We start from the raw sequence: 26092 nt of genomic DNA, 5'->3' as shown, positions 1-26092 counted from the left end.
AAAAGTACAACACATTGCTGAAAGCAATTAAAGAGGACACAAATAAATGGAAAGACATCCCATGTTCATGGATTGGAAGACAATATTGTTCAGATGTCAGTACTTCCTAAAGTGATCTACAGATTAATGCAATCCTTTAATGCAGAAAGAGGAAAACCCAATCCAAAAATTTATATGGAAATATCAAAGGACCTTAAATAGACAATGTGATCTTGAAAAAGAACAATGTTGGAGGTCTCATACTTCCTGACTTTAAAACTTACCATAAAGTTGCAGTAATCAAAATAGCATAGAACAGGAATTCCTCCTTATCTGTGGTTTTGCTTTCCATGGTTATTGTTTAATGGGTACAGAGTTTCAGTTTTGCAAGATGAAAAGGTTCTGGAGACGTTTTTCACAACTCAAATATACTTAACACTACTGAACTGAACACTTAAAAATAGTTATGATAAATTTTATGTTATGTGTATTTTATCACAATTTTTAAAACTCCACAAATTAAAAAACAGGAAATACAGAGAAGGATTTGGTTTATCAGATAAAATTTAAAACAAGTAGGGAACAAAAAGCATAGGGAAGTGCAGGGTGCTTTGCAAACCATCTCTGCCATTGCAGAGCCTGAGTTCTACACCATACTTGACAGGGTCACCTCCCTTGGGCCTTGGGGTCAGTGCAAGTGACAGAGCCAGAGAGGCTTTTGGAGTCCAGCAGGCCCAGGTTCAGTTCCTGCTGCTGCCTCTCACCAGCTCTGGGCCAGAGCCCTCATCTTAGTTTCTTCATCTGTTAAATGAAGATAATACCACCTACTTTACAGAGTTGAGAGCATTAAAAAAACTGAGATGACACAGGCTACTTAGTGTGGGACCCAGTACACCCAGGTGAACCTCCATCATCGGTAAGCAAGGTCCCAGAAGTCCTTGCTGGGAATTAGCCTTCTTCAGAAACACCATCCTCCAACTCTCTTCTCCTCCTACCTCTGTCCTAAGCCTGCTTGTCCACTCTTGGATGAAATATTTTTCTTCCTTTGCAGTTGAATCCCTGGAATAGTGAAAACAATGACCATTGCGTGCCGAGTACCTGCTGTGTCCTGGCTTCTTACAACTCTGTTCCAAAGTCTGTGCTTCTTCTATAGGACTGTTCTCACTTCTTTCCATTTTGCAAGTTCTCAGCCTGGCGGCAGTCTCCCTGCCCGAGTGGATGGTGCTGCCACCTCTTACTGAAGGAGCGGTTTCTGAGGGAGAGTGCCTGTGCTGTGCAGCTGTCTCCCACGAGGCGCCCTCTGAAAGTCTGTCTCCCCTCAATGACACTGTGGCTTCATGGAGTCTCATTGCATGCCCAGCGCTTAGCACAGGGCATCCCTGCATGGCTGCATTAGCCTTTCCTTTTCCTGCAAGTGCTGCATCGTCTTTCCTTTCTCTCGTCTCAGCAGCAGGAAGAGCAAGTCCTTTCTCTGCCTCCCCGCTGCCTGACTCCTTCAGCTATCACCAGCCATCCCCTCTACCCAGCCCTCACTCTGGTGCCACAATTGCTACTTTCCTGGCTTCTTCATGGGGACCTGACATACCCTTGAGTCTCCTATACCTGAAGAAAACCTCCTTGCCATCCTTCTAAGCAAGCAGTTTCTGTCTTGTCGCTTCCTTTCTGGCTCACATCAAGTCTCTCAGAGGAAGGGGCTAGGGCTGGCGGTGCAGCAAGGGAGAAGACGGAGGACAGGCCCTGTGTCCAGCTTCCTCCTAAGTGCTACTCAAACGACCCACAAGGACAGTGGAGGAAAGCGGGCGACATGCTTCTGGAAGACGGAAAACAGAAGTGAGTGACAGCTGACTTAGCCTAGAGACACCCAAAACTTAAGCTCCTGCACAGTGAGAGGCTGACAAGCAGTCAGCTGAGCAGTGTCTGCAACGCTGGAGGAGTCCAGAACCGCAGGCCACAGAGGCAAGGACAGGCCAAGAAACGGAAAGGCTGGGAGTGTGCACAAGGTGCAGGGAGACCCCACTGCCTCCCCTCACACCTGGCAGAGGACGGCGGGTTCCTTTCTGGAGAGCTTGACAAGAACACCTCCGTGCTGGGGACACAGGCCTAGCTGAGTGGTGGTGAGGTGGCACCCTGAAAATGAGCACTGGGGGAAAGTCTGCAGAGTTCCCAGCGCCTCTCCCCAGAGCCCCGTGTGAGGCCTGCCACCTGACAGAGCTCAGCCTCACTTCCAAAGAGTGGCTCAGCTTTTCCAGCCAAGATCACACGTGAAGAAAATCTCTTGAAACACAGATACCAAAACAGAGAAAAGAGGGAGTTAGGAGAAATGGAGGCAATGAAGGGAATGAAGAAAACTTAAAAAAAAAAAAAAAAAGTATTGAGCCTGTGAATGAACAGGAAGTTGAAAAAATATATATTGGAAATAAATATCATGGCAAAAAAAATTTTAATAGAAGAAATGTAAGATAAAGCAGAATATAAGACAGACCTGGAGGAAAGGAGAAAATGAGAGCATTGGAGGCTGAAATCAGGACCTCCACTGCCAGAATATTGGGAGAGCCAGAAAGAGAACAAAGAGGAAGGAGGGGGAAGAAAATGCCCCCTGCAATCCAGGATAAGGAGCATTCAATGAAAACAGAGTCTACATCATCAGAAAATTCTAGAATCTGAGGGATAAAAGGAAGCCCTTAAGAGCCTCCAGGGAAGAGCTCGAGTCACACACAGGGGACCTGGATCACAGCGCACTGACTTCTCTGCAAGAACTCAGAAAGTTAGAAGACCATGAAGAAATGTCTTTAAAGTTCTGAGGGAAATGATTTCCAGAATCCTCTACCCAGCCACGTTATTAACCAAAAGTGGGAGCGAATACACTTCAGCAAAATGTGGCCGTCATCCCAGCCAGAGGACGGGACAGGAATAAGGGTGGCCTGGATGGCAGCGACACAGAGAGCCCAGACTAGAGCTGGCAGGGAGGACCTTCCAGCGGATGGTCAGGACCCGGGTTCTGGCCATGCTCTCAGAAAATGTGAGGCTGAATTACAATCCTAGAAACTAAGCAAAATGCAAAAAAAAAAAAAAAACCTGAAGCGATTTTTAATTTCAAGAAAAACAAAAAGTTGTCCAAGAAAGGAAATGTAATCATAGTATGCTCTGTGTCTTAGCCAAGAGCCGTGTTTGCATGGTTCTAATGCCGAAATAGATCTGGGTCGGGAGGATGGCGGGATGTGGCAGGAGAGCCAGGGGTCAGGCTTCTACAGTGACGACAGCAGCGGCACACGCTACATGTCAACAGATCACACAGGACCATGTGTGTTGGTACCCACTGCGGTCTCCGAGGCAGGCTGCTACTGTGACTCCAGTTTACAGTTGAGGAAGCTGAGGCACAGAGAGGTTATATGATCTGCCTAAAGTCACACAGTTAAAGTCTGTGCTTTAGAACCACTGTGCTCACCCACTTTTTGAGTAGAAGGGCAAAGATATGATTTAAGACATCAAGAAGTAGCAGTGTAAGTAACAATATGGAGATAAATGCCGAACACAACAGTTAAAAGCCTTAAAAGTGTTGCCTCCAGGGAGTGGAAAGGGGTAGGAAACTTCGTTTTTCTTATAAAGCAATCTATTGACATTATGGACACATGCCATTTTTAAAAACCATCCAGGAAAACCAGGCAGGCACCTGGCTATGGAGAGCTGGTCTGCAGTGTGACTACGGCCCTGCCCGGCTGGCTGGTCCTAGATCGCCACCAGCCTGGGACTCGGCTTCCTCACCTGCAGGTGCTGGACCAAACGGTTTCCAAGTTCTCCTCTGGCTCTTCATGTTCCAGCAACAAACAAGACCAGTGATTTAGAGAGCACGTGTGCTGTAACGACAACCAGACAGAGTGATGTGACAGACTGAGTAGGCCCTGCCTACTACTCCTGCCCCCTCCAGGTCAGGCGCTGGCGGGGGCAGGAGCCACCTGGATGAGGGGAGAGAGGGTGCAGGAGATGAGGTGAGAGAGTTGAGTCTGCAGCAGGAGATTGACAAGGACCCTCTGGGTGGTGCACTGGGGACAGGCTCCAGGGGAACAAAGACGACAGGGATGCAGGCAGGCATTGGAGGAGGAGAGCAGGGTGGGAGATGTGGCAGGGGAAGCGCTGATGGGTCTCGCTGGGGGCTGGGATGCAGGTGTGGGGAGGGACATGAGTCTTTCCAAATGCTGAGTCCCCAAGGCAGCTGCACAGCAGGATCCAGACCATCATCGCCCCCCAGGTGCTCGTCTTTTGGGATGGCTCCTTGCCTGCTGTTGCAGACAGCCGCTTCCATCCAGTGCCCTCTCCAGACACCAGCACTGCTCTCAGCCGGTGCCTTTTGTCATTTTCTCATACACCCCTACTCGTTTTCCCCAGCAGCCGAGTCCTGGCAATTTTAGGCCTGAGCACTTTTCTATTCTCTTCCCTCAGTACCGTCCTACCCCAGGTTCTCCTTAATTCACATCTCAACTTTCCTATCCCAGCATGCCCCCCAGGTCTAATCTGTGTCCCCACACTGGCTAGGGTGTCCCAGGGCTATCACATGGCCAGGCCCACAGGGCGCACATATCTGGCTAGCCTTGTGGTTTTCCCACGGCCACACCTTTCCTAGTGCAATGTGCCTGAAATCTGGGGAATACTGATGTTGCACAGGCTGGTGACAGAACCAAGAGGCAGCAGACGTGCCTCTTGAGCAAAATTAGGCCTAGCGCCCCCAGAGCAGCTCTTGTTTGCTGAGAAGAAAACAGAAGTCCCATGAGTTCAGTGTGACTTCTTCAGTTTCTTCAGGGTCCACTTGTCCACATGATTGGTGGCAAGTGCTGGCGTCTGGGGCCATTTCTGGCGGGTTACGAGCCGCTGCTGGTACCCGGATAGCCGCATTTGTTTTCCTGCACCTGCGGTCCCGTCTACAAAGCCCATCTCAAGGAGTCGCCCCACAGGCTGTCACCTCATGGCAGGGGCACACAGGGCAGCGGAGTGAGGGGCCCAGGAGAGCAGCCCCTTTAATGTTCATTTCCATTTCTGTTTGAGTCACTTTCACGCAAATCACTTCTATCCTTATGTAACAGTCTGTGGCCCAGACCCAGGCAAGTGGTAAATATTTACCTTCATGCTGGAGCCAAGATCGCTGCGGGGAGTCCCGTGAAGCACCACTGCCCTCTAAGACCTTGGAAAGGGAAACACCAGAAGGTGTGGGTGCTGAGCTCCGCTGCGTCAGACTGCCAGGACCTGAGTGGAACTCAGTGCTGAAACCTGGGTTCTCACTGCAGCTGGATAGCAGGTGGTTACAAAATTATATGTATTTTTTGGCTTATTTCTAGTTTTTCTATAATAGTTATTGGCAATTTTCAAAGTCCTTTAAGAAACATTGAAAACTGCTCAAGAAAATGACAGTTCCGCAGGGCTCAGGTAGCAGGGCAGGCTGTTGGGACAGGTTTGACAGACTGTCCTAATACAAGGAGCGCCTTTTCCCACATCAGCAGCTCTAGAGGGCGGCGGCCTTGCCTGGAACCTCCGCAGCCTCCGCGGCCACCACACAAGGGCTGAGAACAGTGAGGTATGGGCTGTGCGGGGCTCAGGAGCAGGGGTAGCTGCTCACCTGGACAGGGCATCTTCTGGCCTTGAGCTGCTACGATGGGGGTAGGGGTTGGGAAGGGTGGAAGGCTGGTGCCCTCAGGGAGTCGGGGAGGCTGCGCAGTCAGCAGGTCAGGACTGTGTTCCTCAGAGAAGGGTGGCCTGTGCAGGCGAGGCAAGGCTGCCCCTGCGGGGCTGAGGAGCATTAGTCCATCCAGGTGGTGTGGGGAGGCTGCGGGCGCGGTCCTCCTGCCCAGAACGCCAGGTGTCCTGTCTGCTACAGACACATCAAGGAAGTCACCAATGTGTGCCCCTTTCTCTAGCCTAGGGATTGGCAAGCGACACCATGCCCACAGGTTAGAGCCGACCTGGTGCCCGTTTGTGAACAGCCCACAAGCTAGGAATGGCTTTCACATGTTTAAATGGCCGAAAGTCAACATATCTCATGATGTGTGAAAACTAGGCCATTCTCATCTGCGTCGGTAAGTAACGCCTTTTCTGAGCACAGCCAGGCGCATTCAGGTGGTGCGGCCCCAGTGGAGGCTCTGTGGGCCGGGAGCCGGGTCCCAGGTGCAGACACAGAGGTCCCACTGCGGGCTGACCTGTGGCTTCCCCTCTCCCCGCAGCTCTGCCCGGATGGCCCTCGTCTTCTTGTACGGCACCCTGAAGCGGGGTCAGCCCAACCACAGGGTCCTGCGGGACGGCGCCCACGGCTCCGCAGCCTTTCGGGCGCGCGGCCGCACGCTGGAGCCCTACCCGCTGGTGATCGCGGGGGAGCACAACATCCCGTGGCTGCTGCACCTGCCCGGCTCGGGGCGCCGCGTGGAGGGCGAGGTCTACGCAGTAGACGAGCGGATGCTGCGCTTCCTGGACGACTTCGAGAGTTGCCCGGCCCTGTACCAGCGCACGGTGCTGCGGGTACAGCTGCTGGAGGACTGGACCCCGGGCGCAGAGGAGCTGCCGGCGCCCACCGCAGTGCAGTGCTTCGTGTACAGCAGGGCCACCTTCCCGCCGGAGTGGGCCCAGCTCCCGCACCATGACAGCTACGACTCCGAGGGGCCGCACGGGCTGCGCTACAACCCCCGGGAGAACAGATAAGGGGGATGGGCAGGGTGGGCCTAGGTTTGAGAGCCCTGGGGCTCCAAGATGCCCCCAGCCCATGCTGGGTGAAGGCGGAAGCAGAACAGGGCCCTTTCCAACGAATCTGCGGGAAAAGGAACCAATCTTTCAGTGGCAGCTGATTTTACAAATAATGTTGAGATACGAATAGTAAGGTGCTTCCCTCCCATCTTTCCACCTGGTAAGAAAAATTTAGGATTTTAATTCCCCTAAATGACATTCAGAGAACTCGTGTTATGCCTAATTATTCTTCTGCTCCTCTTCCTCCTCGTGTTGTTTTTGTTGTTGGCTCTGCTTTGAGCTCAAGATAATATTTAGGATCAGTGTAAAGACTTCGTGTTGCCGCTAGATTTTAGCAGCCCTACTATACTGATTCTGGCCTGTAGCCCCTGAGAAAGCCGATTTTACACGGCTGGGTAGAATTTGTAAAAAATATCCACAGGGCAAGCATGCTGTATATCAGAGTGCGTATAGCACCATTATTTATAATTTTCAGATCAGGCTTCACAACAAATATTAAAGATTATTTAAATTTGAAGTCGATGTTTTGGGAAATCAGATATAAAAGTTGGTACTGTGTTTGACCCCCACGTTTTTTGGTATACTTATTTGGTAGAAGGCTCTTTACATTCTGATCTAGCAAAATAATGAACAGCCACTTAATGGGAGACACAGCTGAGCGCCTGGACTTCAAGTGGAAGTTTATCTGAGCCCAGATCTCAGTAGCCAGACCCCGTCCCTGTCCCCTGAAGGGAGAGCATTTGGGAGTGGTCCTTTCAAAGAAGAGCCAACGCATTAGTAATTTGTTCTTCAGGCCTGACAGAAGCTTAGCTTCCAAACACAAACAGCACTTAAAATAATTTTAGCAAGGCACGAAGTACCAATTACTACCCACCTCCATCTGATAATTGTCAGCATTGATTCAACTCGGTGCACGGCTCTTTGCCTCTGCTTCCCAGCAAAGTCTGAAATGTATTCCAAAAGAATTTCAGAACCAAATGAAAATGCAGCTGCTGTGATCCTTAGTAACCTTGTTCTCTGTTGGGAGAGCTCACTTACTCTTCAACTTAATGGCAGACTGTGATCGCTAACTGCATCTGGCACAAAAACATGATCATTATTTTTTAGCTTCTTTTGCTTAATTGGAAACTTGCTTCACAAAAAAACACAAAAAGTCTAGGATGGGTCTCAGCTGATGAGCTCGTGGCGGCCCTGTGCTTGATGGGGTGGGTGAGGCAGCCCAAGCTCCTTGTGACTGCCCTGGCTTCTGCAATGGGGAAGGGACCAGGCAGCGCGTTCATCCTCAAAACAGTGGAGACAGCACCCCCGGCCAACCAGGAAGCTTCAAGGTGACCTCCGGGGGGGTCAGCCACCAACACTACACCCACATAGAGACACAGCAGGAAAGGGATTGCCAAAATCTACACTTGCAGTCTCTGGTCCTTAGGAAGTTATGAAAATCAGCACCAGGAGTGAGGGCCTCACTTCCAGTAGTAGTAAGCCAATCAGATGAAAAAATGGCAAGTGCTAATTTAATAAAGCAAGGCAGAGAACTGACATTTATATCAATCTCTTAAAAGGATCACAAAGAAATGCTGGTAGTCTACTGGCAGAGCCTGTCGCCTATGTGTACATTGTCTTCATTCAAAGAAAGGGCAAACTAATATTTAGACAAATGCTCAGTTTTATTGATTTAATTTTGACACTAGGAAATCTCACAGCAGAAGTACAAATCATATGTACAAGTATTTATATCAGTGAAAATTTCCATTGGTGATTTTTTGGCAGAATACTGGTCTTGACTCTGTGGAATAAATGACGACGCAAACGTAGCTGCACAGGGGTGTTCCTGTAAAATGCTTGACTCAATTGTGTGTGAAAGCATCATGCAAATGGCTAATTAAATTGGGTGATGACTGAAAGGTTATAAATCCTTCATTCCAGCTCCACGAGCAGATCCCCTTCTCCAACTGTGTCTCCAGCTTGGCAGTGCACAGATTTCACCTTGAATTTTGAAAAATGCAGGGGGAGGGGAGAGTAAGAATTAGTAACCAGAACCAAGAGGCAGCAGGCTCCTAATCCATTTCTAGAAACGCAGAGTCCTGCAGGCTCAGCAGCACAGGGACAAGCCACCCCACCAGAGCCCATCGAAGGGACCCTGGTGAACAGGGAGGCGCCATGGTGGCCGTGGCTCACCCCTCCCCTCTCCCGTCTCCTCTGTCCTCGGCACCCTCACAGTGGCCGGCCTGAGGGCTGCTCTCCGGAGCACTTGCGCTGTGGCCTGCGCTCTGGCCCCCTCGCACTGGGCACCTTCAGGTCTAGGCAGGCTCTTCACTGCCAGGTGAGTTCTAACCCCTAGCCTCCCTCTCTGTGGTTTTTAGGTTGTGGAAATGTTCTCTGAGAATTAATGGAATACTTGGTGTAAAAGAAAAAAAGGAACAAAACACACGACAGTCAGATCAGCGGCTGAGTAAGAGGAGGACCTCCCTAGCCTGGGCGGCACCTTCCTTCTGAAGGGAAATGGAGTCCTTGGCAGGTGGAGCTGTGCGGTCGCCCTTTCCAGCACCATGGGTGTGTGGAACTGTGCCTTTTTGTCCTACCGGTTTCAGTCAATCTTTATCAAGTTTTGCTTTCCCAAATTTGTGTTCTGACTTAAAATTAGCAAGGAGGGGGTTGAGGTGGGGAAGAGACAGTCATTAGACTTCTTGGTGGCTCTTGCTTGGGCCTGAAAATGAAAATTGGGTTAGAACTGATCGGCCACTGCAGATGCTGCTTGGACTGAAGAGGCTGCTTTCCACAGGGCTCCTGCCTCCATTTAGCAGCCCTGCTAGAGGACGCAGTGTTAGTGATGCAGCGATGACCTGAGGAGAGGATCTGGTTCCTTTGTGAGCTTGTTTTCTCTGGGAGGAAAAGTGGCCGCGCAGGTAGGAACCAGGGCCTGCTGCTTTGCACGGAGGCTTCGGGCCACTTCTGCTCTTCCTGGCTGGGTTGGAACTGAGAGGCCTGGGGATGGGGAGAGGTGAATGGAATGCACAGGAAGGCTCCAACCAGGAGGGCTGAGGGGGACCCAGGCCACAAGGACAGGAAACCCACTACCGCGTGGCACCACGCCCCTTCAGAGAACTGAGGCCAAGTTCAGTTCTGCACTAGCACCTCAGACCTGCAGCACAGGGCCCTTGGGCATGCGGCGGACACACGTTCTCGGTCCCGCACAGCTAGGCCAAGTTCTCATCATGGATGGATGTCGTGACACTAGGGCAGCACAAATGTTAAATCCCAAAGAACGGACACAAATTTTTACGTGAACAGAAACCAACATTTTCTTGTTCACTTTTTTAAAAAGTAATTTAGAAAGAATTCCTTAAAAACACTGCAAATCATGCCATTCTACTCTCTACACCCCACCAACACAGTGCAACTGTCCACACCCCTCCAGACCGGCTGGCTGGGCTCAGGAGCCCCTGGCATACACCTGGGCCTCTGTTCTCCCAGCTGGGACCAGGCATGACATCCCCACTGCCCCTTCTCTGAGAATCCATTTCATTGCCTTCTGCAGTGACAGGGCATGAGACAGAGGTTGTGTGTCTCTCTGATGCAAACCTGGTTATGAACTGATGGATCTCTCTTTGCACCTGATGTCCCCAAGGCATGGCCACATGCACAACATGGCCAGCCTTGCGCTTCCAATCATGCTTTCCCATGCAGATGCTTCCAAACCAAAACGGCCCTCAGAAAAGGATCATTTACCTACTAATGGCATCTTTTTAGTCTTTTTAGTCACAGGAAGAATAATGAAGTTATTGCTTAAAAGGACTTTTCTATTTTCTTCAAGAAAAAAATACACAAGTTTCACTATTAATGAATTTCAGTACTAATATTTTTTTCTCCCTAAATAATTAAGTCCCACATGTACATGGGGTTTCGGCTCCTCTTGATCTGCAACTGAATTGTTCTCTTTGTAGAGAAATTGTCTTGAAGAGTTACATTAATTTTTGCAATCTGTAAAACCATTTCCTGCCGTGTCACCTAACTCTCAGATAACTAACTGCCTTCAAGACAGATGTAAACATTAAAAATTAAAGACCCCTTAATTTGAAAGACATTAAGGTGAAGAACAATTGTTCTTTGACTACCTGAACATAAAGCACAGACTTTTTGGAAGGCATGCTCTCCACGAGGCAGGGACGCATCAGGGCAGAATGCAAAAGCTCCCAATCCTAACGTCCGCTGTAGAAGCAAGGGGGAGAGGGCGCCTCTGTGGCCAAACCACCCATGATTCAAAGGTGGGCGTTCCTCCATCACAGGGCCAGCCTGGGCTGACGGGGACTTAGGGACTCACCGTGCCAGTTTTCCCAGCTGTCATACTATTCTGCATTTTCATGGCTTCAATCACACAAATTTCTTGACCTTCTGCTACCTGGAAAACAAAAATGGGCAGAAGTTTTAAAAGCATTCTAATTTTGCAATAACACTTAGGAATGAAGCCATTAAGAAATTCTTTGTCAAATGCCCCAAAATATGTGTCTATGAACAGCAGCAACAATCCCTAATGTTTCCTATTCCAAGCTCATCTTTAGGAACAGTAGAGAAAAGCCATTCTCTCTCTAATAAAGTCCTCGTTGGAAAAAAACAAAATCCCTGACCCTGGAGAACTGGGGACCCTGGCGGCAGGGCCTACCCTGGGGATCTCTGAGTCTGGCTCTGCCACTAACAGAGATGCTGGGAAATTGGAATGTTTTCCACTTACCTGAAATGTCCAGAATAGGCAAATCTCTACAGACAGACTCGAGGTTGCCTGGGGTTGAAGAGGGAAGGGGAGTCACTGCTGAAGGGTACAGGGTTTCTTTTGAGAGTGATAAAAATGTTCCAAAATTGACCGTGTTGACAACTACACAACTCTGAATTGACTGAAACCACTGAATCGTACACTTTAAAGGGCTAAATTGTACGTGAATTACATCTCAGTATAGCTGTTACAAAAAAAAAAAACAAACCACCACCAAATATACACATTTCTGTCTATAGTCCCGGGGAGCTGGGAACAGCTCGGCCCTGGCGCCACAAGGACCACTGTCCCATCCTCTGCAGGACACAGCGAGTACCCAAAACAAGGCACAAGGCAGCTTCCGGAAAACCCCTCCAGACACGGGAATGACTTCCAGAGCTACATGCATTCCATGCTAGGAAACTGGGAGCGCCCACGGGCCTTTGCTCAGACTGTGTTCAGAGAAGCCAGGCTGAGCTGGGTGTAAGCCCACTGGGGTTAAGCCCGAGGCTTCCCTGCAGGAGTTAGCTGCAGCTGAAAACCATGCTGCGCACCCACTTTGCTCTGCCTCGATGGGTCAGCATCCTGAGCTGGCCAGGTTTTTCTTTTGCCTCCCAGTCTTTGAAATGGGCAAGTCCAGGTTCCTAGGGCCATGGCTATGTGGTGTGGGTGGGTGTCCTGGCATGGGGCTCCTGGCCCTTCACACCACTGTGGCCATATTCGTCCAATGCCACAGAAGTGCCTAGAGAATGTTCTTTCCTGAAATCCCCAGATGATCTCCAAGTCCCCCTCTGGGCCCCCCGTGTGGCGCAAGCTGTCTTGCTGGCACTCTGGAGCGCCTGAGCCGATGTACTCTTTTCCTCTGCTGTTCAGGTGGTGGGCTGCTTTTTCCTGGCACAGAAATATAGGAAGAGAGACGATGCCAAGGCTTCGGCGCTGGCACGGAGGAGAGGCACCGCGCTGAGGAGCTGGGCCTGGAAGCGCTGCCCGCGCTGCCCTTTTTGATTCATTTTCACCTGGCATCTGCATTCCAGGGAGAGCGAAGAATCGGCCTCGAGGGCTGTTTGCAGGGGGACGGGAGAGGCAGGGCAGAGACAATGCAGAGGCCCCCGTCAGGGATGTCAGAACAGTCGCTCCCTCCAGTTGGCATTTTAGAGCCTTTTTTCTCTCTTCAAAGGCAGGCAGAGACCAGGGAAGCTAGGAGCAGGTCCAGTTCACTGCAGCACACCTGCCAGCCAGCGCCACACAGGGGACCCTGGAAGCCTGGCTGTGTCCTCTTAGAAGCTGGACTCACTGTGACCGACTCTGACCTAGGACTGAGCACTCAGGCAACAGGACCGGGGACTCTCTGGGAAATGGATCCGAGACTCAACAGAACATGGTAGAAATGCCATCCAAAAATGAGGAGTCCACCCTCCCGCTCTGGGCACTGTTCTCTCTCCAGGTGGAGGAGCTTCCTGGGGACTGCATGCCGGCCTCCCACACACCCACCCAGCCCTTCCTCTGCAGGCATCTGAGGGCCCAGGACTGGCCAGAGCCCCGTCCCCCTGCCATGCACATTGGCTTTACGTGGGTGGCACAGCCCCTGCCCTCTCTGCCAGTAGGTGTGCCCTTGCACCACACGTCCCCTCCCATCCCCTTGCTCAGAATCTGCGGGCTAGACAAGCAGACGGCTCCTGCTTCTGTTTTACAGGATCTTCAAGTAAGCACATTAGCAACTAAACTGCAAATATGAAGAAATGCGGCCTGGGGATTTCCCAAGGTCACGCCAGGGGCAAAGGCCAGCCTGATCCGGCTACAGCTCTACTCTGGGCCCCGCCAGGGCCTGGGAGCAAGCGGGTGGTGGACAGGAGCTTAAGGGGTTCTGCTGTGGCTGCCACTGACCATCTTTCTGGCTGGCTCTGTGCTTCTAATGTGGGCTATCTGTAAAGAGGTAACGCACAGGTAACTGCAAGTGCTGGGTCCCCAGTTGTTCATCAGAACAAAACCTCGGATTTAGCCCGAGACAATCAGGAAAAGTGGGGAGGCCTGAAATTCAAATAGTCCTTCCCTCTGATTGTGAGAGTCCGGCAATTCAGTTCAAAGGACTTTAAAGAAGGCGTGTCCCCACTGAAGCGATCCCATCTTCTGCCCCACCCAAGCACAGCACTGAATCATAGAATTAGATCCTCCCTGCTCCATCCACCTTTCATTCCTGTTTCCCCTCCCTAGTTCCTCTCATGGTGTCTACTAGTCTACTTAGATTATTTAGCTCTATCCTATCTATCTAATCTATCTATCTTAGAGACAGAATCTCGGTCTGTTGCCCAGGCTGGAGTGCAGAGGCACCATCTCAGCTCACTGCAACCTCTACCTCCCAGGTTCAGGCGATTCTTCTGCCTCAGCCTCCTGAGTAGCTGGGATTACAGGCGTGCACTACCACACCCAGCCAATTTTTGTATTTTTAGTACAGATAGGGTATCACCACATTGGCCAGGCTGGTCTCAAATTCCTGACCTCAAGTGATCCGCCCACCTTGGCCTCCCAAAATGCTGGGGTTACAGACGTGAGCCACTGTGCCCAGCCTAGATTATTTAGCTGTAAATGAAAAACTAAGTAACACACTTCTCTATTAATTTTGCACCATCTGTTTTGTAGACCGTTTTCCCTAATTCATCCCCAAGAGATGGTGCTTAAAAACTTCCTTGATGCCTTACAAAATAGTGAGATACATCTTGTTCAACAGAAACATGTTCTACCCCAGTACACACACACACACACACACACACACACACACACACACACACACACGTGAGCTTAACTGAATTTCAACTTGTTTCATCCTTTGGAAAAAATCGAGTTGGAGAACCAAATGTGGTACAAACCGAATGTCAAAGAATGCAATGGAAACACAAACTACACCTGCCCCAGTCTGTGGGAAGAGGCTGGCACTCGAGGGCGTGCTCCAGGGATGGGTGGGCATTGAGCTGGGCTCCTTCCAACAATAGCAAAATGCCAGCACTCGGCCCTTGGGAGCAGGGGCTATCACCTTAGGACTTTGGAGCCTTGCTCCCAGCAGCGCTGACTCTTTCAGAATGTGTCACACACCGTGGAGTACACGCAGGGTACACCAGGGAGCTGGGCAGTGAGCCCAATGGTAGCAACACCTTCCGGATTGCCCGGGGTAGCTGGGAAGCCGAGCATTAACTGGGTGCGCAGAGAGGGCCCTCCAACATTCCGTCTCCATCGGACGCCCCCATATGCGGGGCCCGTTCCTGCAGGATGTATGCGCACGCTTCTCCAACACTTTTGTGAATCATCTCATAAAGACTTAATGATTGTGACAGGATGTCTCCAATGTTGGGCTTACAAAATGGTCACAAGCCTCGCAAGTCTTTTTGATGAACCTAGTGGGCCTGATGTATTTCCCCGCTCCCTGTCTAATTGGTGTAAAGTTTGGAGGCCTGAATCCTGTATCTTTCATCCAGCTTATTGCATCCTCTCCTTTGACACGAGGTCAAGGTTCACATTCGCATCCGATTATCAGAGCGGCACTCATTAAGCGGGAGTCGGCCTTGCCCCAAATGAGGCTTAAGAGAAACCTCGGCCCATTTACTCAGCAGATTTTCGCCTGTCGCGGGGGCCCGAGTGTCACCCAGCGTTGCTCTGTGCTGAAGAGCTGCAGACACCTCCAGCTGATGATGAATTGTGAGTGATGGGAATCAAATCCCGTAAAGCCAGCTGCTTGCCATGGTCGGCAAAATGACTCTAATGGACATAGGCTGCCAATTTTCCAGTTTTACTGGCAAGTCTTCCAAGTGTAATTAAGGGAAGTTATAAATGATATGGAAATCTATCAAGTTCCATTTATTTTCAGAGGACTCTTTCCCCAGAGACTTTTATCTTCAAGCTTATAGTATGCTTTGTTGTGCTAATGATTTAAACCACTTCTTATTTCTGATTAAAGCCCCCAATATCCTTCTACCAAGTTCTCTTCACTCCTTCCACAAAGATTAAAAGACAGAGCACCTTCTCCCGCACATGCCCCCCTCTCAGAAAACATGCTAAGACAGGGACACATTTGGCAATGCCGATCATTGAAACTGCAAACTGCCACGACCACGAAGAACGCTCAAAGAAAGTGCAGGAAGAAAAAGAGAAGAGAACGGGGGAAAAAAGACCACCAAACATAAAAGGAAGCCCCCACAAGCACAGACTTGAAAGCGGTGCTCAATACCAGATATTCATCAGAAGGTGGTGTAGCTCACTAATGTTATTTGATTTGGAATAAAGGCATGAAAATGATGGCAAAGGCCTAAAATTGGAGATGTAAAGGATGACTGCACAGTATTCCATTTCTCAATTTCATCCTTCAGAGCCACAAAATGGGGGTGATACAGTGAGTGGATGAGATTTACAGTAACAGCTGTGGTCTCCCACACAAGGGAGGCCCTTCTAATGGACTGAGGTCTGTTTGGAACAGACGGGGAGTAACAAAACAAGGTTCCCTATTAAGAGTGTGTAGTCGTATTTCTGATAAAGAAAATGACAAGGGAGTCAGGTCTCCTTAAGACAGCCCCATCCTCTTTTTGTTGCCCAAACCCAGGGCTGTTTTAAAGGTGTTATCGTTGAGATAGAGGCCAGGGGACGTTCACAGCATCGAGTCTCCCCGCCCCCCAGGAAGCCCACTCTCTAGCAACTGTAAGGAATGCAGAGGAAACGGTGCCAGTGGCATATGGCTTTCCACTGTGCTAAACATTCATACAAAAGACAGGTTCATCAGTCATTGGAGTATCTGGATAAAAAATTAGCTCCTGATGGATGGTATTTTGAGCTTACCTGCTGCTAGTACATTACCAGAGAAACACAGGTTTTGAAACCCACATGACATTAGAAACTGCAGACCATGAAATACGACACGTGCAGGAGCACACAATGTAAGCCAGATTATACAAAATAATAAATAAGCTATTTAAACCCTCTGCCTAAAATTGGGCCCGCTGCAAGGAACCCTGGGTCACTTCTACGCAGGCCAATTAATGCACAGCATCTGCTGTACAGAAGCAGGGCATGAAGCACTTCCGAATGATTTCGGCAATTAAAAGAAAACTGTTTCCTGCCTGTTCAGACAGCGACTGTTTCGATGCAAGAGTGAGCACCAAATCACTGTGTGCAGCTGAAAAATTAAGTCCCCTTTTTGGGGAAGAAGGGTGGGTGGGAGGAAGAATTTTTATGGAAAAAGGAGGCTTCTTTTGTTGTCCTACATTCTGTGTTTTTCTGCCAAATTAGACAGAAGGCTCGGAGGGCTTACCAGCCCGCTGCAGTTTCCACTTCTGCAACGCCGGGCCACCGGAAAAAACACGGATCAATATCAGCCCTGCTGACTATGCCACAAAAGTGAAAATCCCTCCATTTCATTGTTAAAGGCTGGTCTGCTTGGAACACAGGTGCCTGAATGCCACACATTTTAAGGCCCTTAGATCTGAAGAAAGGTTCAGTTAACAGTCACAAAAAAAGGCATCTCAGATTGAGTGAAAAGGCACTGCTCGCATCTGATTATATTAATAGCAACTTCCTCTGAGCCGGTAAGATAGGCTGCTAAATATCCCCTGATATTTCCTGAAAAAGAAACGTGTATTCACATCCCAACATCTTCATGTAAAGCGAGACGGGGAGGAGGCCACGGGAGACTGCAGTATTTGAGCAAGGATGGAACCATCATCAAATTACAAAGAGAGACCAGGCGGGCAGGAGACGTCCGCCCAGCCCTTCCTCCGGCTGAAGGCTCCTTTAATGGCCCATGCACAAGCGGCCTCACAATGGAGGGCGCGGGAACCCAGACGCCAACCGTCCAGCCCCGCTGCTGGCTTGGGACTTCAGGTACACATGCCATCTGCCTGGTGCTCCCCTTGTCTCTCGAGTGGGGCTCCCCAGAACTGGGCAGCACCCAAGGGGCTAAAGGTAAGAGTACAGACTTGTGGCCGATATAAAACAAGTCCAGTTTCTTTTAAAATTACTTAAAATGAAGAAAAATATGACTCCCTACTGCCCTCTAAGTTAGCTCAAAATCAGAGCCAAAGCCTACAGTTACAAAGAGAACTAGTGAAAACTGATGTCATTCACAATACCTTCGGAAATTAGCCTGGACCCTCTACCTTTGTGAAGCATGCTACTTGAAAGGGCTCTGTGAAAGGATGATTTTTTTGTAAACTTTTATTTTTATTAAAAGAGAAAAAGATAGTTTACATCTTGGTAAGGCTGAGAATGGTCACTTACAAAAATGTTGAAAACAAAGAAAACACACCTTCCACTCCCAAGCAGATCACTCCTGAATAATCAAATCAAACGCCAAGCTTGGAGAAGACTCTGCTATAATATTTAATATACTGATCCAAATAAATATTTTTTATTTTATATTGATAATTATCATTGAGTATATTAAACTGTAAAAATTCCCAGATTGTTACCCCCAACAAAAACCAACTCTTAACATTTAAAAATAAATGTTATCTGGAAAAGATTAAAAGGCCAAATCCAGGGGGAGTCGTTACCTCTGAAGAAGACAGGACAGGAATGAGATGGAGGAGCTTGCCACAGGGGAAGTTCATGTTATATGGAATGTTTCATTGTTAAATAAAATTCGAAACACATATGGAAATGGTGAACAGAGGGCACAGCAGTGCTTGTTGGATTCTTCTCTGTAACTTTCTGCATGTTTGTAGTATTTCATAATTTTAAAGTTTTAAAATGTTAACAAATGCATGGATCTCTGTGTACATGCTGTGAGGTACAATCTGAGGTTTGGGTGAAAACTGGCATCTTGTCAAATAAACTGCTTGAATAACTATTGCTATAAAACGTATAAATTTAATTATTGCAATTATTTTGTGATTGTAAATCAAGGTATCCAGAAACTGGAAAGTCTTTGAAGCAGCCAGGCTAGCCCCTCTGCCAGGGAAGGATGCAGTGAGCGAGCCTGGGCTGCATGAGGCACACAAGCGCGATGCCAGGCAAACACCCGTCGGGAGGGCCCAGCCCCGCCTTCTCCTTAGGATACTTGAGAGCTTATGAAATTTTAAAATCTTGTTTAAGAAATAAAAAACAAAGGTATCTCACCAAGTTCGCCAGTTCTCCATGGTCGGCTATAAGCTCAGTTACATGAGGCTTAGAGACAAAGGGGAGGTGGGGACGTCATACTCTGAGATGGGATGGGGTGCCTGTGTCTTGTGGCCCTGACTGCGCACCTGCTTGGGAGCCTGCCCTGTCAAAAGAGCACGTGCAAGGAGGAAACAAAATCAGGGTGAGGTGTAAGTGGTGGTGCTACCGACGCTCACAATGTGATGCTTCCACTGGCACACTGTACAGTAGGCTGTTTCTTGCCTTAAGGCGTTGTTCACAAGAGGAACAACCGCAAACACCTCACTGTCCCCTGCTAAAGGTCAATTCCATCACGAGGTGAATCTTTTCATCTTGGCCCCACCAAAATATCCCGAAGTCTATCTAATATTGAATGGGCTAATTCGCAAGAAAAAGCAGCAACAGGTACTTAATTTCAATCTATTCTTTCACCTGGTTTCACTAATCGTTAAGAAAGAAAGAAATGCAGATGAGTATATAGCCAGCTTATGGTTCGTTTCTCATTTAATTGTTTGGTGTATTAAATGAGTATTTCTGATGCAAATCTGCAATGACTGCAGAATACAAACATTACTTGAAAGAATCTTAACTAAATGCAATATTAAAATGCCTCCTTGGGTGACTATCTTATGGGGTTGTTTTGTTTCTGATATCAAAAAGCTAACAAAGCTAATGTGCTCATCATGACTTTATTTGACTTCAAAGTCAAAGTGAAAATTATGCAATAAATTCAGCAGCTATAAGTCTAATTTAACATGGAAAAATGTATTCTACCATTATTCTGAAAATATATATATTTTTAACATTTCTGTTCAAGAGTATCATAAAGGTAGAAGTTTGAAACAGTTGAGTCATGATAACTTTGATTACAGAAGTGCTCCCAGTTTACAATAGTGTTATGTGTCTAAGAAAACGGGTTTGTTTTCAAACTGAAATGAGTTACTGCAGAAACATTTTCAGAAGGCATATAAAAAGGCACATAAAATTTATTCTATCAGTTGTTTCCTAAATTATATTCGTGATTCTGGACCTTAATAATCCACTGTACTTTCTTATTGATTTGTTTGCTTACCTGCATTTTACTGTATATTAACATCCTCTCTCCACGTGTTCAGAAAAACTATTACACAATCATTTAAAATGTGACCTGCCACATTTAATGTTAAATAGTACATAATAGACACTGAAAAAGTTATTAGGAACTTTTGCTGTGTGAACCCTACAGAAGCCCTTCAGATAAAACACAGCTTCTGTGTTTAGGGCAGGCTGAGTGTTTCAAATTAATCAGTTCACAGGCCTTGGAACACCAAGCGCCCCGAGTGGATTCATTACTTCTCGACGGCCACCCCACATCTCTTCTTCCTGAGGTTTTTAAACTGGGTTCAAATTGTTTACTTCACAAAACACATTTGTTCATTACGATTTATGTGACACTTTTTTAGAACTTACTGCCAGGCCCACCATTCTAAGATTGGTCAAGTTTTACTTCAGCTAAACAGAAACATGATAGATTACTGGAATTTAAACTATAAAAAGTAACATTTCAAAGAAAAACAGGATACTTGTAAGGTCCTTAGTTGTTTTGGGGTCCTTATTTTCCTTGAAAATACACCAAGGAGACTGACTTCATTATCTTCCCACCCATAAAAGGGGAATCTCGTTCGGCTATTGTTAGTGCGGAGGAAAACACGACACGCCCTGCGGTGTTAAAATCACTTAAAACCGCAAAACTTCAACGTGACAAGTAGTGTTTCCTCACAATGGCCTCAAGTAAGTGACGTGCCTCTGGTCCAAGGAAACTTCTTGTGTTTTAATTACACTAAGCAGAATTTAACTACAGAAGTTGCTCTAAGAGCCGACGATGAAACTTCTCAGGCGGCACTGGGTTTCAATATTAGTGGTTTGGGACATTTTTCACAAGCAGTAATTCAAGAGAAAAGACTGTTTCATCAAAACACAATGGCACAGAATATGAAAGGAAGTTCTGCAAGTACCAAAAAAGACAAAAGCAAGTATACGCCCCACCTGAGCAGCCCCCGCAAACAGAACTTAGGAGCGAGCTGACAGATCCCGAGGTCCTGAGCCTGTTCACCGCGCGTGCCCCCCAGGTACTCTGACTTTGAAGGAGTGCATAAAATATAGGCCCCATTGCTCTGCCGTAACAGATTTTTAACAGTTCTCAAACCATTCTTAGTGAGTACACACATTTAATTATTGGTGGGTGTTTTTAATATCTGAGCTACATCAATGAACCGAGGACTGGTATCACATTGTTCCCATTTACGAAATGCCTTGCTTTTCTACATTCAATTATTAACCAGGAAATGCAATGTACAAAGGCCAAACCCTTTCGGTATGTGGGAAAGTCAGATCAGGAGCCAGCAGCTGTTAAGAAACCAGAAGGCTGCGCTGATCTGGCCTTGGGAGCGGCCCCCTTTACTGCCTCTGAGCAGCCTCCTTGAGGGCCGTGTGAGGGGCCAGGGCTGCAGTCACACCCTCTTGGCCTCCAGGCTTGAGGCAGGAGTGGTCTCCCTCCTCCCTGCCCTCCCTCCCTCAGCTCCCGTTTGGATTCAGGTGTTAGAAAAGGATTTAAGGAAAACACTTACTTGAAACACACACACACACACACACACACACACACACACACACACACACACACACAATTTTATAATTAAAGCCACACAATTAGGAGTGACAAGCTCAGGCTGGCAGTATACAGACTAGATGCCTTCCAGAAAAAAAAAAACTTAAGAAAAATGAAAAAAAAAAAAATCCTTACATTGTTTACCAACCTACATATCTAGTCACTAGAAGATTCCACTGACAGCTCTGATAATGTCATGTGCAAGTGAACGATTCTTAATGTCAAGGCCAAGAGACTATCCTCTTATGACCCTAATTCTGGAGAAGGAAGATGTCCTCCCCTGAATTTTACACACACACACCCCTAATTTTTCTTATGGCCTCTCCCAAATCCTTAACACGTGGGCATTAGACAGTCTTAAAGAGGGCTTTCTTCCAGGAGTATCAATGCTTTAAAAGCAAACAACAATTCACAGCCATGTAGCCTCTTTTATGCCTTTCTGAAAAAGTGGACAGTTCTATTTCTGTATCACCAGGTAAAGCAACTGTTAAGTCGGTTTTCTAACTTCACCTATTAGTTTCAGGGCTGGTCATTCAAACAACTAAAACTGATCATGTTTTCTTAATATTCACATTTATTGCAAATACTTTTCTAGAAGCCAATGCCAACTACCTGATTTTTTCCTCAGTGTTAAGCGGATATTTTATCTATACTAATTGAGAAATCAGGAGACACTAAAATGTAAGTCCCAGTGACCTGAGATACAAAATGGAATCACCATCTCATCCATGAGAGACAGTCATGTCTGGATGCTATTTTCCTGCACATGAATAAAAATGCAAGTATTTAAGTGTACCCGGAAATCTGGTTGCCTCCTAAATTGTTTTCTTTTCACTTTTGCCACTCATCAGTAGAGATTTCTATCCATGTTCTAAGAAAATGTGTGCATCCTACCAATTCATCCATAGTAAGTTATCTCGAGGAAATAATACAGCTTTGATTTGTGCTTTAATGTCACAAGATCAAGACGAAAAACTTCAAACTGTGATGCTACATTTTATTTACCAAGTAATGGAAGTGCTCTGGTACTGTACAGATTGCAGAATTAACCTTTCCTCAACTCTTCTTCCCAATTAGACATTTGTTCCAGGAATCATGCAAAAAGTTCCTCATCGGAGTCTTATTCCCTGGCATGACTTCATGGATGCTTTGAGCACAGCATACTAGAGAGTAAGCAGCACTTTTAAGGAAAGTACTTCCCAAAACACTGCATTTGCAAAATGACGGAATGAATCTGGCCTTCTTTCTGCTTCACTCCCAGATCATTTGGGAGGAGAAGCGCTGAGGGTCCTGGCACCAACCTAATGCAAACGTGAAACAGGTCGACAACACACAAAATTGATTTTGCTGTTTGGTGGGGTTCAGTTAAGAAAGAACTGCAAAGAGCCGAATTGTGCTGTGCCGTTAGCCATTGTTTTGGAAGGGGAAGTCTGAGACCAGCATGTCCTGCAGAGACACACACAGCCCTTACCGCGTCTCCAGGCTTGACAGAGACAGCCACCACCACTCCGGGCATCGGGGAGCGCAAAACACTGCTTGTGTCCTCAGTCACTTTTTCCAGCATAAATCTGTTCAATTCTGCGGCCAGTTTGGTTAAGATATTCACCTTGTACTTAAGGGAAAAACAAAACAAAACCATAAATGAGTTCAAATGAACTTTTCCTCAAAAGTAGCATTCATTCTAAATCAATTTTTAGCTTTTAAATTCAAATTACAATAACAGTCTTAAATTCAAATGGTTCTCAATTGCTGCACACATCAAAATATATTTGTTTCTGTCATATATTGAGCTATTTCAGAAATTTCTTGAAATAAGGGCTATTCCAGTTATTAAAATTAATCATTGATAAATATCATCCTGTATCTTTAAGAAAAACATCTCTAAACGTTATAAAGAAAACTGAGAATCTTGTATTCCCTTCACCACCTACAAACTTAGCCCCATCAAGGAAAATCCTGTGAGCTGGGCAGGCCCAGGGGATGGAGGAGGTGACATGTGGACCGGCGCCAGTAGATGGCAGCAGATGGCTGTCGCAGCTTCCCACAGCCCTCCAAGAGCGGCTGCACTACGTATCAGTAAGTTAAGACAATGGGCTTCAGTGTTCATTTTGGGCAAAATAGTATTTAAAATTCCGTTTTTTCAGTGACAGAAAATGTTATATTAATGACTGAAAAAGTTGGCTTTTCTTAAAGGCACTACATAGTCTTTCTGATGTAACAAGATGGTTAGGAAAAGATGAAGATAATGAGAATGCCTTCTGCACTGAGAGACAATAACATCAAGATGTTATAAACACTGATGGAAAATACGCACAGACAAGTATATTCATGGCACCTTCTGTAGGTGGCTCTCAAACAATCGGGCATATTCAGGGCAGTTCAGTGAAGCAGAACATTTCAAAAAAGAGAATTCCTGTCCTCTCCGTGAATAAATCTATGAGCCACAATTTGATCTATCCAAACAGAAAAAAAGATAAAATGGTGGAGGAAGTGTCTCTCGGTGAAATTGGAACCACCACCCGAAGGTTCTGGATCCCTACCAGGTCTGATTTCTCTTGGGTAAGAAAGAAGCAGCAGTGAGACAGCTCCATTTTGTTCAAAAAAACTTGCTGTAACTCAAAGCCTCCTGTGGGCATCATGATGGCAGGGATGTAAAAACAAAATATAATTCCCCCTTTAATTCTGCGTGGGGACGGCGGGAATCTCTAAGTGCCTCTTCACAGGGCCTACTGAAAAGGGTGGGGGGAGAGCTTTGATGGCCTAAGTTCCAAGTGGATTTGCGACACTGTGACAGGTTGAATAATAACATCTTTTGCATGTTTCTTTACTCCTGAGTGTGTGTTTTGCAATCAAGACATAGAAGCGTCTGCCAGTTTCTGAAGGATATGATCCTTAAGTGAAATTACAGTGCAAATAAAAGCTTTTTGCTCCTATTAAAATTCATCTGAGTCACAAGTGGTGAGGGAAAAAGCGAGGAGAGTGCACGCTGCTGTCAGTCTAATAAACATTCTGGGCAGGGGGACTATTTATCAGTGATGAATTGTACCTCCAAGTCCTTCATTAAATCAATGGGGGAGGGTGTGGAGGGACAGAGAGGACTATAATTGGACCAAATTGCACAGTTTTCGTATCTGTGCTGTCTGCCATGGGGGAAAATATCCAACATCACTAGAAGCATCAGAGTCAACAAAAAAGTTACTTTTCTAGTTGGTATCGCCCTGAGCTGCGCCTTCTGTGTGACTGACTTACGACCTGCCTTGTTCAGTTTTCAGTGTAGCACACAGATCTATTTTTTTCTTGTTTTGCAGAATTCGACTTCAAAATGTGAAACCTAAATTCAGGAAAAGTATCTTCATACGCTGAGAATATGATTTACTACATTTCACCACAGTGGATATACTCCAAAACTAAGTTTAGTTATATCACAGATCAGCCTGCATATGAACAAAGTGCTAAGACTGTATTTAGCTTCATTTCTCCCCAGAAATTACAAGATTCTGACGAACACTGGATCCTTTTACTATTTTTATAATTTTCATCTTTCAGATTCCTTTCTCTGTAGGACTCCTGCTTTGCTTGGAAAGAGATGTAAAAGAGTCACAAACTCAATGCCTTTAGATGCAGTCTTTGTTACTGATGAGATGTTCCTTTTCCTTTTGTATTTGTTTATTGTTCTTAAATCTGTTTGGGGGATAAGTGACTTATTGTAATAGCAAGTAAAAAATAACAACGGGGTAAACTCCTCCAGAGAGGCCTTGGTGCAAACAGTTGGTTTAGAAATGACCTTTCTGAATATAAAAAGAGAAGGCAGAGAGAGATTCTCTTTTTAAGGTTACCTTTGATGTTGTCCTGACCCCGTGAGTGTACCACACAAACACGCCTTCTTAAAACAGCCTCTCAGCTGGCCTGTGCTGTGCCGCACGGGGCGCGTGCCGGGATGGGGCCCAAGTGGGGTGCAGCATATGGGCCCATCAGAATGAACTGCCTGGTGAGAACCGTAAAAGCTTTTTGATGCCCCAGAAAAGTCATTTAAGAATGTACGTCAGGGCTTTCCAAGCTTCTGATCAAAACTGCTATTTACTGGCATCTCTGGATTCTTTGGGGGCACAAAGAGCCAATGCTTTGTGAGACTTCAGGAATGTGCCCCTACCTGGACCGTGGGGGTACAAGCTCGGTTTCACCTTGGGCATTTAACTATTCCTCATGGGTTGTGTGAAACTCCCTTAGAGAGTTTTGATTTTAAGTTTTTGTGGTTGTTTTCAAGAAGATAAATCACAAAGTTGATGTTTGAGGGTAGCAATCCAAGACTCTGAAGGCTTGTGGACAGGACAGAGTAGCAGGATCCCAGAAGCAGCCAGGTTTTCCCGCTGCCTGGGTAGGATGAGGGAACATGCCAGCATGGATGACAGCAGCTGCCTGTGGGTGGGGCTGGGCTGCCACGTGGCGCCGGAAGAGGATTCGCTCCAGTGAGCTCGGGCTGGTCAGTGCGTGGCACTTCACTCCGCTGGCTTGGGAAGGTGTTCTCCAGACCACACAGCCAAATGAAAAAAAGTGTTCTTGAAAAACCGCTCACCACGTAAGTGAGAACAGAACAGCTGCTCTCTGGGCTTGGCCTGGTGGGACTCCTCAACCCACACACGACAGTAATGGGAGGGAATGAGGTGTTATCTAATGACCCAATGACGGAAAAGTGGCCCCAGCCCGGGTCTCTAAGCAAATTAATTTTATGGCCTCTACAGTGTGAAACCATGTCTAACAAGAGAATTTCTCCCAGAAGTTTAAAAGAAAGAAAAGGAATCACAGCTGACATGAAAGGGTCAGGAAGAAAGCCACAAGAGCTGGACAATGACGAGAAACGCCAGTGGGATTGTTTTTAAAACTGACGCGCA

The 26092-nt window shown here is 47.0% G+C and overlaps 2 protein-coding genes across 11 annotated transcripts in view; one reads left to right on the top strand and one right to left on the bottom strand.

Annotated features, from left to right (window-relative positions):
- The window catches only part of GGACT (gamma-glutamylamine cyclotransferase), a 57257-nt gene extending 50041 nt beyond the window's left edge, over window positions 1-7216 (top strand). For all 3 annotated transcript variants that reach the window (XM_032151222.2, XM_032151224.2, XM_032151221.2), the window contains one exon: window positions 6186-7216. In XM_032151222.2, coding sequence (XP_032007113.1) covers window positions 6196-6657 — 462 coding nt within the window. In that variant the 5' untranslated portion in view covers window positions 6186-6195 and the 3' untranslated portion in view covers window positions 6658-7216. The remainder of the gene's footprint in view (window positions 1-6185) is intronic.
- Window positions 7217-8344: 1128 nt separating this feature from the next.
- PCCA (propionyl-CoA carboxylase subunit alpha) overlaps window positions 8345-26092 on the bottom strand; it is a 448216-nt gene continuing 430468 nt past the window's right edge. For 6 of the 8 annotated variants that reach the window (XM_058438035.1, XM_032151215.2, XM_032151216.2 and 3 more), the window contains 3 exons: window positions 22675-22815; window positions 11018-11095; window positions 8351-8682 (listed from right to left, as the gene is read on the bottom strand). In XM_058438035.1, the coding sequence (XP_058294018.1) occupies window positions 8614-8682; window positions 11018-11095; window positions 22675-22815 (288 nt within the window). In that variant the 3' untranslated portion in view covers window positions 8351-8613. Of the gene's footprint in view, window positions 8683-11017; window positions 11096-22674; window positions 22816-26092 lie in introns of all 8 variants that reach the window. The other 2 variants (XM_032151213.2, XM_032151217.2) reach the window with 2 other exon arrangements.

This window comes from Hylobates moloch, unplaced genomic scaffold (assembly GCF_009828535.3).
Source record: "Hylobates moloch isolate HMO894 unplaced genomic scaffold, HMol_V3 SCAFFOLD_4, whole genome shotgun sequence".
Lineage (NCBI taxonomy): Eukaryota > Metazoa > Chordata > Mammalia > Primates > Hylobatidae > Hylobates > Hylobates moloch.
This window is presented reverse-complemented; position numbering and strand designations above follow the sequence as displayed.